General features: G+C 41.1%; 1 protein-coding gene across 1 annotated transcript; it reads left to right on the top strand.

Moving 5' to 3' along the window:
- The first annotated feature begins 510 nt into the window (after positions 1-510).
- LOC121303278 (cytochrome P450 2K1-like) lies at positions 511-16,963 on the top strand. Its single transcript, XM_041233864.1, has 9 exons — positions 511-1,032; positions 7,756-7,921; positions 8,760-8,909; positions 9,308-9,468; positions 13,370-13,546; positions 14,248-14,389; positions 14,549-14,736; positions 15,689-15,830; positions 16,225-16,963. The coding sequence occupies exons 1-9, from the start codon at positions 832-834 to the stop codon at positions 16,407-16,409; spliced, it is 1,512 nt and encodes a 503-aa protein (XP_041089798.1). The 5' UTR covers positions 511-831; the 3' UTR covers positions 16,410-16,963.
- Positions 16,964-17,994: the final 1,031 nt, after the last annotated feature.

Raw genomic sequence — 17,994 nt, forward strand, 5'->3', positions numbered from 1 at the left:
ATTCTTGTAAGTGACTCTGCAGCTGATGCAAAGTTCACACACCCTAGTCTCGTATCTTGTACAGCGTTTTGTGATGGTGGTCCACTATAAAATAAAGATTATTATTATATAAAAATAATAATAATAATAATTATTATTATTATTAATATCACCAGGCCCCGGGCAGCTGAAGCCACTCGGCTCCGCCTCATGCCTTGCATCGCACGCGGGGCCTGTTGATATTAGAGTATATCACACATCCTGAAGTGCCCTATTGCTTACATACAAGCATTGCCAGGGTATAATAGCTCAGCTGTATTATTACAAGCTCTGTACAATACATTAACTATACAAGCATTCCCAGGGGTATCATAACTCAACTGTATTATTTTGTAAATACATTAAAGATATCATGTCTTTTTTACTTTTTTTTATCTAAGCAATTGATGGTGTCGATGTATCTCTCCATTTCTTTTTTAAACATAATAAAATGTGCTGTATTTTCTAACCATTTCATTTTATGAATATGGTATTTACCAACACATTATTCCTAGATGAATTAGGTATATAATAATATCCTGCTCCATGTCACAAGGTTTTGAAAAGTAAAGCAGAACATCAACAGCAAAAAATCTTACCTGTTTACCCAACATTCTCAGAATATTATAATGCTGCAAACCATTCCAAAAAATCAACAACCTTTACCTTGCTCAGCAAGAACCTGATGAAGTCCTTCTGAAGCCACGCCCACTGTGTGTGCCGCTCTATTTAAACACTGCCCAAACCCAGGAGCGTTATTCTGAACTCTGTGCTAATTAACAGAGAGCCGAGGTGTCTGTGTTCCTGACAAACATGTCTGTGATTAGCCTGCTCCTAGCACACACCTCCACGGTGTCTCTGGCTTTAGTTTTAACTGGTTTTATATTTTTATACTTTTACTGGAAATCCTCCAAGTCGTCTAATTACAGCTTCCCCCCCGGCCCGCCGGCTCTACCTGTTATTGGGAACCTGAACATTCTGGACCTGCACCGGCCGTACAAAACGCTGAGTAAGGTGAGTGGCACTGTGGACCAGGAAGAAACTGTTTAGTTTCTTTTAGCATTTAGAGGGGGATTGGTATTGTATTTGAAGAAGTGTTTTGTGCAGCTACTCAGCAGTGAAATCAGCTGTCTTAATGACATCTGCCAATAAATATAACATGCAGGCAGGTGGAGGAAAATCCTGCCCAAATATAGCAATTCTTTCATACAATTGCTCAGTGCCGACTCTAGGATTTTGAAAGCGGGGAGGCGAAGGGGTGGCAGAGAGATGGGCTTGAGGGGTGAAGTTTTGGGGTACAGGAATGGAAACCTATACAAGATAAATTAAGCTCTAAGAAATATGATTATATACGATTATTATTTCTGTTTTGTTTTTCTTTAAACTCAGAATGTCTGAAGTGACCAATGTTATACTGTTTTCAGTGCAAATAAATAGGCTAATATTCCAAAGTTACCAATTATTAAACTAAAAATGTTACTGTTTTCAACTCCAGTTTTTGTCCAATTGTATTAAAGTTATTGCTTAAAATAAAAATAATAATAATAATAAAAAAAATCTTACTTTTTACTTGATTACTAAATCTGCTGAATTCTTCTATTGTGTTGATTTCTTGCAAACTAGTTCATGACAGTGTAACCCCTGCCCGCTGAAAGTAACAATAATTGAAGCAATGGGGTTTCTGGGTACTCTTGGGTATGTTTAATTTCTATTTATGGCGATGCCTCCACCCAAAGCAAAGATAGCTATATTTATCCACTGCTCTAGGACTATAAATAAAGAAGATGACACAGTGCTGTAAAGCAAATAGATGGGGTTCCCCACCCTTCAAGGTTTACTGCACAACTAATGGAAATAAGGCGTTCCCTACAGTTCATGTTCATGAATATAGAAAATGCACCAATTAAACACCATACCCGGTACCACGTTAAATTGCAATTATAAACAATACACATCCACTGCAGTCTAAGAGGAAAAAAAACCAAAACAAATGAAAGTAAACTATTTAATACCCTCTAAGGGCAAAGAAAACTTATGCTGCCTTCAAAACTAAACGGTAAGTTATATTAATTAACCGTTTGCTTAAAAATGAAACCGGGTTACTTTCCCCTATGACTATTTCAAAAGCAAACCTAATACACTTATATTATAAATTGCTATAATACAGCTGTATGTAAAACGACAGTCAAAACAAACAGAACAGTACTCTTATAAATATATACCGGTATATATATATATATATATATATATATATATATATATATATATATATATATATATATAAACACGTAGGTCCGAATCACTAACATAAGTGTTTTGCTAGAGTGAAGAAAAACAACGTAGCAGGCCTGTCCGTGGCTAGGGCGTGTGGAGGCTGGAAAATGCCGCTTCGCCCTTCACCCAGGGAAACTCCCGTCTGCGTTGTAAACTGCAAATCCCTCGTTGCCGGAGGAAACACCAATACTGCAACTGAAGTCATTACAATACGAAACAACATCGAGTTCCACACAAGTATACTGTCTCCTAACTCCCCACTGGCATTAGATCAGGCTCTAGAGTATTGCGTCTGTAACCGAAAGTCCAAAAGACTCGAGAAATAAATTGTGTAATTATTTCTTTAGTACTAAATAAAATGGTACTATGTTTTAGGCTGACTGCATGGCTGACTCCATTGTGTTTTTTTAATTTTTTTTCTTCCCACACGTCCCTCCCCCTTAAAGGACGCTGCACTATAAAACTACTCTGCTGTAACTTTACACCCGAAGGTTGTAAAGTCGGGTGCCACAGGTTCAAACAGAAGACAAATTTGAAGTTAAGCTGCAGAAGTAGACCTTGGGCTTCTACCTCCCTCACATTACCTGGGCTGGTTGTAGAAATATCAGACAGCAACCTCCTAACAGGCGTAAAGGTCTTCTTAATTGCATTGCAAGCTGAGCTCTGGCATGCCCACCGAGTATCAGATAAGCTCTTTAGCTCCATCTGAGTAGTTATTTTGCATTCAAAGACTCTGCAGCCTGGAATCCCAGAAATCTTTCATTCACAGCTTTCTCATGAAAGGCCCGTTCATTTTGTATTGATGAGTGGGTGCAGGTAGCATTTTTGGGCCCACACTTCAACTTCTTTTGAATTTTGTTCATCATGCTCACTGATTAAACTAATCAGTTCTAGAAAGTTCCAACGATTTAAACTTTCTTCACTTTCATCATGTCCTCTTTGTGCTAAACACTGCAGGGCAGTGAAAAGAAGAACCCCTGCTACAGTTTTAATATAGTAGCGGTTTTCATGCACAAGGGCTTTGTGCGCTTCATTCAATTGTGAGGAAACTGACTGATCTCCCTCTGACTTCATTTGTTTATAAAGCTGCCAATGAATTACAGCATCTATATGCATTGCACTGTGGTCATGAATATGCAATCCGGCATCTTTCTGTCAAGCTTTCTTCCAGTTACAGAAGCCATCATTTACAAAGGTTGTTTTATCATTTGGATTTCTATTTAAGGCAGGGAAAACTCTACATGGAAAACAGAATATCCCATTAGTTGCTGCACTGTATTCAATCCAAGGGAACATTCTGTACCAGGCCTGATTAAAACTTAGGAAATCTGGTCCATATTTTGTTTGTGGATAACTTCAAAGATGGGGTTGCTTTGGGGCATCAGATATTGCCTGTGAAATATCGGAAGGTCCAGGTAGTCTTCTCTGCCTTGTTTCTTTGGATTTATGAACTTCAGACAGGTTGTCTATTTCCTGTGAGGAAGGGGCTTGTAGATCTGAATCGGAGATGTCTACTTCTTCACTACTTACATCTTCGACAGTTTGTGTAGTTCGAGCACTTGATGTGGGAACAGCACCTTGTTCGGAATCTCATTTTGGGGGGGAGGGTTGCTTTGAAAGTCATGAATCAAGCGACTAATTTTAGATCACTTGTATGTATATGTAAGGCAATCTCACACTGAACTACCATATTACTCTATCTTCCTCTCTCTGTTCTGACTGCCCCTCTCTCTGTTCTGACTGCCTCTCACATTCAATATAATGATGCAAACTAAACAGTGTACCGTCAGTATTAATATACGGACCCTGGTCCTAATGCAGTATTCAACTTTAATTACATTTTGTGAGTGAAATACTTTTTCAAACCACTCATAGCAATTCAGTTTCCATATAAACACATTCACAGATTTTATCAAATAGTTGCTGCATTTATAATTCGTTCATGTTTTTCATAATATACGAAAGTGTGACATTCACGTGCCCAGATAGAAAACATAGATACAATAATATATTGCTTTTAGCAAAAATGATTGAGAAAAACAAGCAATAAGGCACAGAAAAGCTATACTCAGGCTCTCTGTTGCGACTTTGGTACGTTGTGTATTGATCATTTAATAATCAAACTAATTAGATTAAAATAAATTAACAGCCAATCAGCAGCCTCATTCCGTTTTATAATAAGTTTGATTGACAAACACTGGCACCTTTATCTTTCAGTTTTCTCCAGTCTCTGCTGACTTCGTTCTCCATGGTTGGCGCTGCACTGTCTGGGGGTGTTTATTAACAACGAAGATTCAACTTTTTACCATTCTTTATTGTGATTGGCTAGAAAGACATTTGGGTTTGCCAGAGTTTGGATATTGTTTCACTGGATTTTTTCCCCTCATGTATCTGAAGATATTGTATTCTGGGAGATGTAGTTAGTGTGTGTTCTAGGGGAGGTGGAGGTGGAGGTGGAGGGGGAGTGGGAGTGGGATATATTCTACCGCCTCCCCTTGGTGTCTCGTTGCGAATTGTTACAATGGTAAAAACATAGAGATGTGTAGTGAAGTACAGTGAAAGCATAGGCTATCCCAGCAAAACACAGAAGAATGGGACAAAAACACAAAATAAATGAGCATGCAGTAAATGCACTGGTAAATATTCTTTAAATTAGCTAGAAATATTCTTCTGAATTCGCTAGAATTCAGTGTTATTCACAGCATACTGCAGTTACAGAAAATCACTCCAGGATTAAAATAAGCCTGGCATCACATCAGATGACCTGCTAAAGAAACGAGAGACACTCTCTTCTGTACAGTATACATGTTAGTTATTCAGATGGTATTTAGCATATCGTTTTGATAGTCATTTTATAGTTCTGTTATACGAGCGAATATGAACGTGGGCATTTTTGCTACCAAATGCATTTCCAGCAGTGTTTGTCCCAGCTCTAGTTCTGGCACAGCCTATATGGAAAAATAATATATTGCAGTATATATTCCTAAATCTATGCTGTATAGTACAATATATTTTTTAATGTTATGATACATTTCAGACAACATTCAAAATATATTGCAGTACATTCCTACAAGAATACAAGATATATTTTATAGATGGCAGAATTCCAAATATATAAATGGCACTACATTCTAAAATGAACTACTCTGCATGCCGTGGCGTGTCCACACTGTTTCTGCAACCTACACATTTTCTTAAGTGCATTTTAACAATTTTGAATTGTTATGTTGGGTCTAAATGTAATTCCTTAACAGACACTATATGTTCCTAATATAGGAAAGCAAAGTGCAGTTTGGATTTATTAGATTTGTATTTGTTCTTTATTGAAGTGTAACACTTTATATTATCACACACAAGTCATTGTCTTGACACAAAACTATTTTATAAATGGCAATACCTCACAGTACAAGGAATCAGCTCTTTACTCATTTTTTATTTGCAGTCATATTGGCAGAGAAATAGAAGAGCTCCACAGTTTTGTTTTTCTCTTATGACTCTTTTGAATCTTTTTTGAAAATTTCTTCTGGTATTCTAGATTCCGCAGCTCCCCTGGGCACAGGCCTGAATTAAAGCAACGTTTATGGCGCAGTCTTCACAATGTACCTGTAATCCAGGGCCAGACCTACACTAGCGCTGTCGCCGGAGCTTCTACTGCAGCTGAGCCTCTCTGCGCTCTGTATGGGCCCCACAGCCTTGTATCTGTGCAGTTTCTTGAATTAGTGAGACCTTCTTATTACTCACAATTCATTCAACACAGGTCCTGCTTCTACAATGTTCCTGCACTGCTCTCCTTTCTTCTCTCCTGTGCAGCCCAGACCCTCCGCTCAGTGTCCTCTCTTTAATAAACACCATCAATTACATTCATGTCAACCAGAAATTAAACAGGTTCCACGTTGAATCCACAACCAACTGAAATAGGTAAGACAGATATTTATTCATTTAAATCGGGGATCTTCAATCCTGGCCCTGGAGGGCTGCTGTCCCTCCTGGTTTTTGTTTCAACTGTACCCTAAATTACTTAATTGGGCCAATTAAGTGCTTATTAGAAGCTTAATTGGTCCAATTAATTAATTTAGGTACAGTTGGAACTAAAAGCAGGAGGGACACCGGCCCCTCAGGACCAGGATTGCCCACCCCTGGGAGCCAAAACTAAGTTAAATGTGTCCACAATAGTGCCTCCTGTTTTTCCCACTGTTTTCAGCAGGTACCATTTTTATTCATGTAAATAGACATAAACACTGAGTGTCCCCCATTTGATTAGGCAAATTTTTGCTTGCAGACAGTGGTGGGGTTTACATGCAAGTATTAATCGCGCTGCTATAGTGCATTCATGGCGTGTCAAGCACAAATAACGCATGATTGTGCTCGTTCCAAAAGTGCATGGCAAAAAAAGTGTGCGACTTAAGTGTCATTACACTTTGGTAAAGCACAGTAAAGTGCGCGCTAATTGGCCTAATTAGTCCCATAGCAACAAACTCGACAGTCGTGCAATATACTTCACGATAAACTTGCAAGAAATACCACAATACCTCCTCTACTTCCCCTATATGAAATAACGCTCTGCTCTGTTGTGGCCTGTGGAATGTTGTCCCACTCCTCTTCAATGGCTGTGCGAAGTTGCTGGATATTGGTGGTCCTGAGCTGGCGTGGTTACACATGGTCTGCGGTTGTGAGGCCAGTTGGACATACTGCCAAATTCTCTAAAACGACATTGGAGGCGGCTTATGGTAGAGAAATGAACATTCAATTCTCTGGCAACAGCTCTGGTGGACATTCCTGCAGTCAGCATGCCAATTGCATGCTCCATCAAAACTTGAGACATCTGTGGCATTGTGTTGTGTGACAAAATTGTACATTTTAGAGTGGCCTTTTATTGTTCCCAGCACAAGGTGCACCTGTATAATGATCATGCTGTTTAATCAGCTTCTTGAAAATCTAATTCAATTCATGGAATGACCCATATACCAAATTCATATAAAAAGTATAATAAAATATGAAAAGAGCCAAAAGATCGTCACTACAATGCATGAACTGGAGATAACGGGAACAAGAAGCATGAGAACAGATTGTAAAAGCATGGTTAGTACTCTTTTAACAGCTTCTGTTTCCTTGAATAAAAAATAAATGACTTGCACTGGAGCTTCAGAGTTAAAAATCTTAGAAAAGACCTTAGACCTATCATGTCTTAGGTCCTGGTCATCCTCACTGGAACGACAGGAAGATATCTTACAAACGCTTTACAAATGTTTAGGTAGCGCAGCATCCAGACAGAGGAAGAGTTTTAGGAGCAGCACACAAATGTTGGTAGTGCACGGCACACATTTTCTTAACATTGGTGGTCCACTACTGACACTAAGCCACTGTAATGAATGGAACATGCCACTTAAATTCAAAGTTTTAACAAGTAGACAAACTTCCCTGCTAATGCTTTGAGAGTCATCTCTCCTCCTCTTCTCTCTCCAGCTCTCAGAGACGTACGGCAATGTGTTCACCTTCCACATGGGTCCCAAGAAGTACGTAGTTTTGACAGGCTATGAGGCGGTCAAGGAGGCTCTAGTAACCCAAGCAGATGACTTCTCAGAGAGAGGCCAGACGCACATTACAGATAATCTCTCTAGAGGTGGAAAAGGTAAGAAAGACGTGCCTCCAGAGTCCCTTCATCCTGAACTGCAGCAGGAATGGCTGGTTCACAGGTGACAGCCAGTGGTGTTGATTGGGCTAATTTACCATTCCAATTGAAACAATAGAAACAAACAGCTTTGTGTTGATTGGTGCTTTCAGTTTAGCCTCTGTGGAGAGCACCAATCATCCAGGCAGAAGTTTCTTCAGTCGTTTCAGTTGAAATGGTGCATTAGATGTTTGACACAATTTGACCCTCAGGTCAGTAAGACCTGTTTCTGGACTGGGTCTAGTTTGAAAAAATAAATTTCTTGATACATTTGTTTATATGAACTTCATAGGAAAAACTTAATTGATGCCTAAATGTCAGTTCTTCTGGGAAAGAAATATATGAATTTGAAGACTTTCATGAGTTGTTTTCAGCTTGTCCTGTTCTAGCTGACACTCCATCAATTCTCTTAACTAATGATTTGTTCTTGTTGTTTAGAGTCACTTTGTATCATTGTGTTGAATGTTAGAAAACACCAAAGCTGGTGCACCAGAGTGTGACCATTGACCTGCCCCCCTGCACCACTCTGCCCCTAGAGGATGTAGGAAGTACCTCATTGTTTTATGTGGTGGTTCTTACTGCTGTATTTCTACATCCACTACAGGCAGAATGTTGCAGAGGGACCAGTAGTCTAGTATGTATGATAGGTGATCATTGATCTCTGTGTAATAAAATTACATATTATAATCTTGGACCAGGCTGCAGGCAGATCCAGGTTAATACTGGAATGAGTCTGAGTTTCAGGCTGGTTTCATGGTGTATCACTGTAGCAATGGTGCTGGGTTCATAATTCCCACAGGTATTATCTTCGGTAAGGGGGAGTCCTGGAGGGTGATGCGTCGATTCACCCTCTCCACGCTGCGGGACTTTGGGATGGGGAAGAAGACCATTGAGGACCGGATCATCGAGGAGTCCCAGAGACTGGTGGAGGTCTTCCAGTCCCACAGAGGTGATGACCAAACCAAGAGCAGAGATAATAAAGGATTGACCCTCAATGGGCACAAAACAGAGACCAGATTCTGCAGCTGTTACCCCCCCACTGTGTGTTTCCCCCCAAGCCTATTAAAGTTTTGACAAATCTGTGTTCGGTCTGTGTGTCACATTCTGCTCTGCTCTTTTCTGTTGTGACTTGGTCAAATAGACTAACTTTTCAGTTAGTGCCTTCCTCTGAAGAAAGTAGGCTAATTTGTCAGCCACTGCTTTCTTGTAGTGCCATAAAAATACTTTCTTCTGAAGGCACTAATAGAAGTGTTTTTTTTACTTGCCTTTGTTTCTTATAGTTTTATATTATGATTCTTATTAAGCTTTTGAAGTTACAGATGGCTTCTCTTGTTTCCTTACTCTAAGGAAAACCCTTTGACCCCCATATCATCATCAACTCTGCTGTCTCCAACATCATCTGCTCCATCGTGTTCGGAGACCGTTTCGACTACAGCGACGCACAGTTCCTGAATCTGCAAAGCGTTCTAAACAAGAATGTCAGTCTGATTGTGAGCCCCAAGACACAGGTACAGAGTAGTGGTTCGACCTCCTGATTTATAAAACTGGAGTCAAATTGGTGAAATCGCAGAGAGCCAGTGTAGAATTGTTTTTGCACAGATTTTAGACAACAGTGAAGGACTTGCAAAAGTAGACTTGTTGCTACAATTAATTGAGGAGGTAGGCTGCCCTGCGCCGAGCTGGTTCAGCGACGACCCACATGTGAAACAAACCCCCCTTGTTACAAGCTGTGAGAGGTTAGAGTTGAGGGCCCAGGTGGTATTGGCAGGCAAGGAGACTCGGAGGCAAGGAAGCTATGGTTTAAGCGAGGCTGTGCGTTTTAATCAGCAAACAAATAAAAATACAAAACAAAACACTACCGCTCACAGAACAAAAATAAAAGGTTCAACAAAAACAGGTCAAGCACACAACAAACAGGAACAAAATAACCGGCTCAAGGGCCAAAACAAAAGGTTTAAATAAAATGCAAAAACCAAAACTCCATCCTCCCAACAAAGGATTTTCTCCACTTTTTTATACCATGTGGCTGGAGCCTAATTATCACTAATTATTCAATCAGCTCACATTTTGACAGGGATAGAAAATTAACCCAATCCCTGCCAACCACCACCAAAACACCACAAAACAATATTATTTACAGGCAGGGCCCTGCCCTGTCACACAATTACATAATTGTAATTCTGTGTGTGACAGTAGACGGCAGCAAACTGCCTCCACATGCGTAATTTGAGGCTGTATCTTTGTCAATGCTTATTTATTTGATCTTTTATTTTTTCCTCAACTTGAGGGTAGGAAATTTGGGCTGCGTCTTAAATTTGAGGGCGTCTTAAATCAGAAGGAATACGGTAATTGAACTGAATTTGCACTACAGCCATTCGTTAATTAGTTTCCAGGGCATTTTGTTAATGGCACGTGTGCAGCACACAAACCTCAAGTGTGTGTTTTTTGTTTGTTTTTAGTTGTTTTTGTTCTACATTTCTTAAATGCAACTGTTAATGTTAGGCTACAATTTTACACAATACCACACACGTTTGGTCACCGTCACAACGGTTGCAAGAAACTTGGGTTCCTGTAGTCTGCTGATGTTAATACAGCACCTCTCTGCACTTACAAGAATTTGCTACCATCCTTCTTGCACTGCCGTTTATTGAAACATGTATGTGACAGGTTGGTGAGTGGTGCCGTCAGGCCAGAAGCAGGAAGGAAAACAAACCAGGTACTGCAGTGCAAAAAGACGCGCTGTGTGTCGTTTATTTAATACAAAAATAAAATAACAAGTTTAACAAAAAACACTTGCTCGCCGAGCGAAATAAAAAGAGAAACAAAACAATTCTGAATACAGATAACACTATGTAACACAATTTTTGTTCCTGGGTAGTAAGTGTTATTTCCTAATTGCTTATGCCTCAAAAGTATAGAAAATGGCTATTATTCCCCACAAACTTTGCTTTTGTGACCAGGACAGGTAAATTTCAAAATATCACTATTTCCAATGAGAAAACGGGCGCTTTTGTGTCTTTTCGTTCACATAAAGTCAGAAAAAAACAAAATATGAATCCAAATTAACATGTATTTATACTAAAGTAATACAAAAATGACTACAAAAGATTTAGAAGTGAGTAGTTTTTCGAGATTTACGATTATACTGTAAACACACTGTAGGCCCCTTCTCTCATCAGAACTGATTTCACCAAGAGATTCATCCTCCACACCGATGCATCGGATGTTGGTTTGGGTGCATTCTTGTCCCAAAAGGTAGACGGAGTAGAACACCCGTTATTATATCTTAGTAAAAAGATATCATTGGGAGCACAACTATTCCATGATCAAAAAGGAGTGTTTGGCAATTAAATGAGCTACTCACTCTTTACGATACTACTTGGTTAGTGATATCTGGCGTTGCAGCCCTTCATGTACCACATGGTACACAGTCGGTGAAAGACCACCAAAATGCAGATTATTTTTCACGGGAGGGGGGAGTAATGGGAAAGGTAGATTCAGCCGAGTTTTCCTTCGGCTCCACTCTGAGCGGTGAGATATGTGACAGAAATACATTGATTCTTGGTGTTAAATAAGTGGTGAGAACAGAGTACCTGGGATGGAACTCTGGTGCATTGTCTCATCGACCCAGAAGGGAAACGATGTGGCAGCAGCGGATTGGAGGGGCGGCTGCATTCATTTAGAAGGGGTCATGTGTGACGACATAAAAGGGGATGGAGAGACACAATCTGTTCCTTCACTTTTGTTTACAAGTAAAACCCAGAAGGACCTGTAAGAGAACCTGTGATAAATGTTTTTGTCTATAATTGTTCTTGTGTGTTATTAGTAGACGGCTAACATGTTCTGGAAACTGTGGTGCCAAGCGTGCTGTGAGCTCAAGCAATGTTGCTGGGACCTGCAGTGTACCATCCCTAAACTAGTGGAGGGGTAGAGAGGTTTAACTAAACCCTCAAGAACGGCATTCAAGTACATCTAGCTCAACTCTGTGCATTCCAAACAGCCCTACTACAGATCTTATGCACTACAGGGCAACCCAGCACACTAGGACAGGGGTCTCGTCCGCACTGTTAATGACAGGACTTGAGCTACAACTGCCATTGGACAGGCTGCGACCCCCTGTGACTTGCTCTTCCCCACTTGCTGCCCACATTATCATCCAACAGAGCCAACCGCACATGAAACAGAGGTTTGACAAAGTACACAGAACAAGGCGTTCTGTAATATAGGTCCTGGACTGGGTCCGAATGAAGCGGCCTCACTGAGGCAACAAGCTGCAATCCTTTTGGTCATCCCCGCTTCATGTTAGCCGACAGCTTGGACCAGTGACTTTATAGCTCCAGGATGGGTCTAGGTGGCATGCCAGCAGGCTGAGGAGAGTGTTGCCACCTCAAACCCACCCAACAATGCAAGCAATATTGCTGATATAAGATGCCCAGAACATGTAGGGTTATTGCAATGGCCTCAGTTTTTCAGTGACCTGGCCATCTTCAGAACTTTGTGACTTAATTCCACACTTGAACTTGGTGGGAAAGGGGGGGGGGGATTTTATGTTTGTTGACCTTGTACATACTGTTCTGACAGTTGTGTTTAAAATGCTGAGTGGTTGCTGGATTGCATGTTGTTTGTTGTGTTGTGCTTGCTGTTGCTGGGATACGTGAGGCCGTAAGTGAGCGAGAGTGTGTACGACAGAGATGCCATCTGAGGTATTATAGTGCACAGCAATAAATAAATGAGCTCTGTGGTTAATCTACAATAACACTCTTCCATGTCATTTTGTACAATACATGGATGGGTGATACTCGAGTGTGTGGACGAAGGGGTTGGATGTATTACCACCCCCTAACTGTTACCCGAATCCTCCATGCTCTGCACACTGGTTTTCCATCCTCAACTACAAAGTCGTCTTCATTTTTTTCATACCCAAAATATCCCCAGCTGGATGTTTTTATCCATTTTGCAGGGGGAAAGAGGTCAATTTGGTCACTTGTACAAGTTAGTTTAGAATCCGATATTTTAGTTTTGTGTTTAGTTTCAAGACGACTGTTTCCTGTGCTGAACACCAAGCAGTTTAAATGACAGCACCGCTGTTAAGATAATGACTTGTACCACTCATCTGGCTGAATTTGCATTAGTTATTCGTATGTTATGTTACCAAAAGTTAGAGACCAGATCTTCTTTTTCAATGTGACATTGTATAAAGCAGGGGTCTCCAACCCTGGTCCAGGAGAGCTACTGGGTTTTCTGGTTTTCATTTCAAATGAGCTCTCAGTTGCTTAATTGCACCAATTATTGGCTTAATTAGTCAAGATTAACAGGTGCTCCATATCTTCCAGACACCTAATCGTTTAATCGAAGATCATTACAGCCATTTTCACCATTAAACTCCCCCTCTTCCTTCTTGTCTTTCAGCTGTGTGACATGTTTCCTTTCCTGGGCTTCTTCCTGTCTGATCACAAGAAAGCAAATACAAATCAAACAATGTTGCTGGGGTACTTTAGAAACACATATAAGGATCGTAAAGACACTGTGGACAGCAATGACCTGAGGAGCTTCATCGACACGTTCATCTCCAGGCAGAGAGAAGAGGTAATATCAGCACAGCAGAGCCTCACTACCAGGGACTGGCAAGGGACCAACACTGTGCATTAAAAGTGCAGTTCTACTGCATATCTAGCTGAAAAATCTTCACACAATGAAACCAGCTCAGAATATAATGGGAGTGAATGAGGATGAGCTCCTGATAATATCACTTTGATCATTATCAAGACTAGAGAGTTTACAAGGCGCTGTACAGAACTGAAGAGTTCAGATATAGAAAGTATCACACTATAGCCTGGACACTGCAGTGTGTGTGTGTTACCATCTACATATACAGTACAGCTTGTACAGTAACCAACACTACTGCCAGCAATGCTGCCCTTGTAAAGGGTTCCCATAGTAAAAGCATAGCAAAGTGCAATATAGCATGGTAAAGCATAGAGAAGCATTGTAAAGAATAGCGAGGTATGGTAAAGAATATTAATAAACATGACAAACCAGGGTAAACTATGATAATGCACAGTATAACCATGGGGGAAGCATGGTAAAATAGCAACAAAACTGTGGTAAATTATACCAATTCCACTACAAAACACAGACATTTCTTTGTAGCAACATATCCGTGTTTTAATGCTCATTTTGACAGGCTATTGGTAAACTCCAGAAACTCTGCTGATCAGTTTTATTGATATTGCAAGTTGATAGAACTGTCCCTGCAATAGATTGTATTGTTCTTCATTGCTTTGCAGGAGCCTAGAAAATCCATGAAGTATTTCCATGAGGATAACGTGGCAGCCACAGCAGTGGACCTGTTCGCTGCAGGGACTGAGACCACCTCTACCACCCTGCGCTGGGGGCTGCTGCTCATGATGAAGTACCCACACATTCAGGGTGAGCGAGGGGGTACATCCGCTTTCACAGAGAGTGTGTGACTGATTGAATTCTGACCTGAACACTCCCTGCCTATCATTCAGTCCTGGGTCATCTGAAATTGATACAATTCTTCATATCAGTAATTGCAGTGTCTTTGTAAATCCTCCCTGTTAACAGACAAAGTACACAAGGAGATTGAGAGTGTGATTGGGAGGGAGCGCCCCCCGCAGGCCGAGGACAGGAAGAGCATGCCCTACATGGATGCTGTGTTGCATGAGATCCAGAGAGTAGGCAACGTGGTGCCCATGAATCTGCTGCACGAGACCACAGGGGACACCACCTTCCGGGGGTACAGGATACCCAAGGTGAGACGGACAGAGTTTTCAAATTCCTGTTCAATGAAATACATACATACTGAAAAAACAACAAAGACACTGTTTGAAGGCATTGCAGTTCCTCCATTCCAACTTCAAACACTCATCATGTAATGCAAGGCTGGCTCTTTATTTCGCTATCTGACTAGCACATCAGAAAATCATGAAATATTGAAAACAGTGAATTAGTGAAGAGCTCTAATTTCAACATGGCATCACTGTTTTATAAACCGTGTTTGTGTATTCTCATGGGAGCATGAAGTGTACACTGAAGTGCTTGAAATAAACTTTCATATTGAAAGTTCTGCCATTTCCATCTTCACCCCCAGCCCCCTTTGTTTGGAAAGTTGACCAAGTGATAGCTTCAAGGGTGGAAATAGATAGGGGATGGTTAGGGTTAGATATATTGCAGATAGATAGGGGAGGGTTAGGGTTAGATAGACTGGAGATAGATAGGGGAGGGTTAGGGTTGGATAGATTGCAGATAGATAGAGGAGGGTTAGGGTTAGATAGACTGGAGATAGATAGGGGAGGGTTAGGGTGAGATAGACTGGAGATAGATAGGGGAGGGTTAGGGTGAGATAGACTGGAGATACATAGGGGAGGGTTAGGGTGAGATAGACTGGAGATACATAGGGGATGGTTAGGGTTAGATAGATTGGAGATGGAGAGGGGAGGGTTAGGGTTAGATAGATTGTAGATAGATAAGGGAGGGTTAGAGTTGGATAGATAGGGGAGGGTTAGGGTAATGGTTAGATAGACTGGAGATAGATAGGGAAGAGTTAGGGTGAGACAGATTGGAGATAGACAGGGGATGCAGTGTGTTCTGCATTTTGAAGAGGCTAATTCATAAGTACAGTGGGTTAATTCCTAGAGTATTACTCCTTCTGGAATGAGCTTTTGACAAAAGCAAGGTTGCCGCTTATTTCTGTGTGTGTCCCAGGGTACCCCGGTGATCCCGTTGCTCTCCTCCGTGCTCTCTGATAAGACACAGTGGGAGACCCCTCACCAGTTCAACCCCAACCACTTCCTGGATGCGCAGGGCAAGTTTGTCAAGAGAGACGCCTTCATGCCCTTCTCAGCAGGTCAGTGTGTCAGAGAGAAGGGACCAGGTTAGACAGGATAGGGGCTAATCCCCCTACACCCCGGCATTTTAACAGCAAAGGGAACTGCTATCAATAGAGGTGCAACCAGCAACCAGTTTCCTAATGGAATATAGAACAGGTAACAATCGCTACGAAGCCTTCAGATTCAGCATGCGATAAAACATGCGATACAGATTATTCTACTAATATAATATATGCAATATGAAAAGCTTATTTAAAACAAGAAGTCAACCTATTTTCATTAGAGTTTTCCATTTCTGGATACAACGTTACTGTCTTACAGCTGCTTTACTAATCCTGAAGTCTCTGTGTGTAGTGCAGTGTGTGAGTGTTGCAGTACGAGTCAGTAATCCTCTGACCCAACACCCCCCAGGTCGGAGGGTGTGTCTTGGAGAGACCCTTGCCAAGATGGAGCTCTTCCTCTTCTTCACCATGCTCCTGCAGAAGTTTCACTTCCGCCCGCCCCAGGAGGTCAGCCCGGAGCAACTGGACCTCACCCCCACCCCTGGAATCACCTCCGGCCCCCAGCCCTTCCAACTGTGCGCCCTGAGCCACTGAGAGACCCTGTGACACTGCGACCCTGCCTTACTGCATCTGCTAGACCTTACTGCAGCCACTGACCCCTCACCCTGGACGCTATTGAAATGAGGGAGTCAGTTCATTACAATTTTTGATCGGTTAACTTATTGGCATTAGAAAACGGTTCAGTACCGTTGGCCAATCAGCTTCTAGTTCTAGCGGGCTCTAATAGACAGTAGATGCCCTCTGGAACGTCTCAACGCCAACTCAGAATCAAATTTAAAATGAATCGACGCAAGTGGTGGCTTTTTTCTTTTTGACTTGCTGTATTTTTAAGTGTAGTAAACATCTATTGGACAGTAAATACTAAACAAAGACGTAATTGGTCAAAATGAATTTTATTATCCATCAAAACCAGCCAATCAATACTTTGTATTGACAAAAGCAACCAATCTTGGACCTGCAACTGCAGAGAGCCAATCACAGCATCTTTCAACAACAACAAAGCGAGATGCGGACAGTTCAGTAATATTGCTCCATTCATATATAGATTCAGCAGAGAAAGGCTTTAGCTGAAGGTAGAAACATGGTGAGTTAGGGAGGCTTTTTAGAGTGGTAGTTCAGACTCTGTTTAATGAGAGATTGTATTGGTAGTTCAGACTCTGTTTAATGAGAGATTGTGTTGGTAGTTCAGACTCTGTTTAATGAGAGATTGTATTGGTAGTTCAGACTCTGTTTAATGAGAGATTGTGTTGGTAGTTCAGACTGTGTTTAATGAGAGATTGTGTTGGTAGTTCAGACTCTGTTTAATGAGAGATTGTATTGGTAGTTCAGACTCTGTTTAATGAGAGATTGTGTTGGTAGTTCAGACTCTGTTTAATGAGAGATTGTGTTGGTAGTTCAGACTCTGTTTAATGAGAGATTGTGTTGGTAGTTCAGACTCTGTTTAATGAGAGATTGTGTTGGTAGTTCAGACTCTGTTTAATGAGAGATTGTGTTGGTAGTTCAGACTGTGTTTAATGAGAGATTGTGTTGGTAGTTCAGACTGTGTTTAATGAGAGATTGTATTGGTAGTTCAGACTCCATTGTACACGGGCTGTTCAGTAATTGTTCTGTTCATTCCTCAGGCAATGCTATGATTAAACTAAATGAAAACTCAGTTTTTCTCTTTTATATGTATGTCATCTTTTGGTTTTTTATTTTAAATGTTTGACACTATTATCTTGGAATGTCTTTACTCCGCGTAAAGGTACCTGATGAATCAGTACAAGTTCAACATTAATCTTGGTTTTAAGGTGTTTGTTTTCTTTTAAAAAATAAACTATGGGATAAATAATGTTCTAATAGCGATAGTGCACTTTCGTTGATGGTTCTACTGTGTGATAGTTGCCCCTGACGTGGACCTGACCCCGGCCTCTGTCCTACCCACCACCCCCCTGAACCCCACCCCCACCCCCGGGGCCGGCTTCCCCTCTGAGGCACTCAACGAGCCCAAGAAGAAGCTACACCCTACACGGTTGTTTTGTTTTGTTTTTTTTAATACAGCGCATCTTTATTGGACCAAAGGGAGACACAATATGTATGCAAACTATCAGGTAGTGGTATACTGTTACCGTTGGAACAG

This window comes from Polyodon spathula, chromosome 32 (assembly GCF_017654505.1).
Source record: "Polyodon spathula isolate WHYD16114869_AA chromosome 32, ASM1765450v1, whole genome shotgun sequence".
Taxonomy (NCBI): Eukaryota; Metazoa; Chordata; class Actinopteri; order Acipenseriformes; family Polyodontidae; genus Polyodon; species Polyodon spathula.

Coding starts and splice junctions, on each gene's coding strand:
- LOC121303278 (XM_041233864.1), top strand. CDS start 832: ATGTCTGTGATTAGCCTGCTCCTAGCACACACCTCCACGGTGTCTCTG. Junction 7,922..8,759: donor TCTCTCTAGAGGTGGAAAAG/GTAAGAAAGACG, acceptor TAATTCCCACAG/GTATTATCTTCGGTAAGGGG. Junction 14,737..15,688: donor GGGGGTACAGGATACCCAAG/GTGAGACGGACA, acceptor TGTGTGTCCCAG/GGTACCCCGGTGATCCCGTT.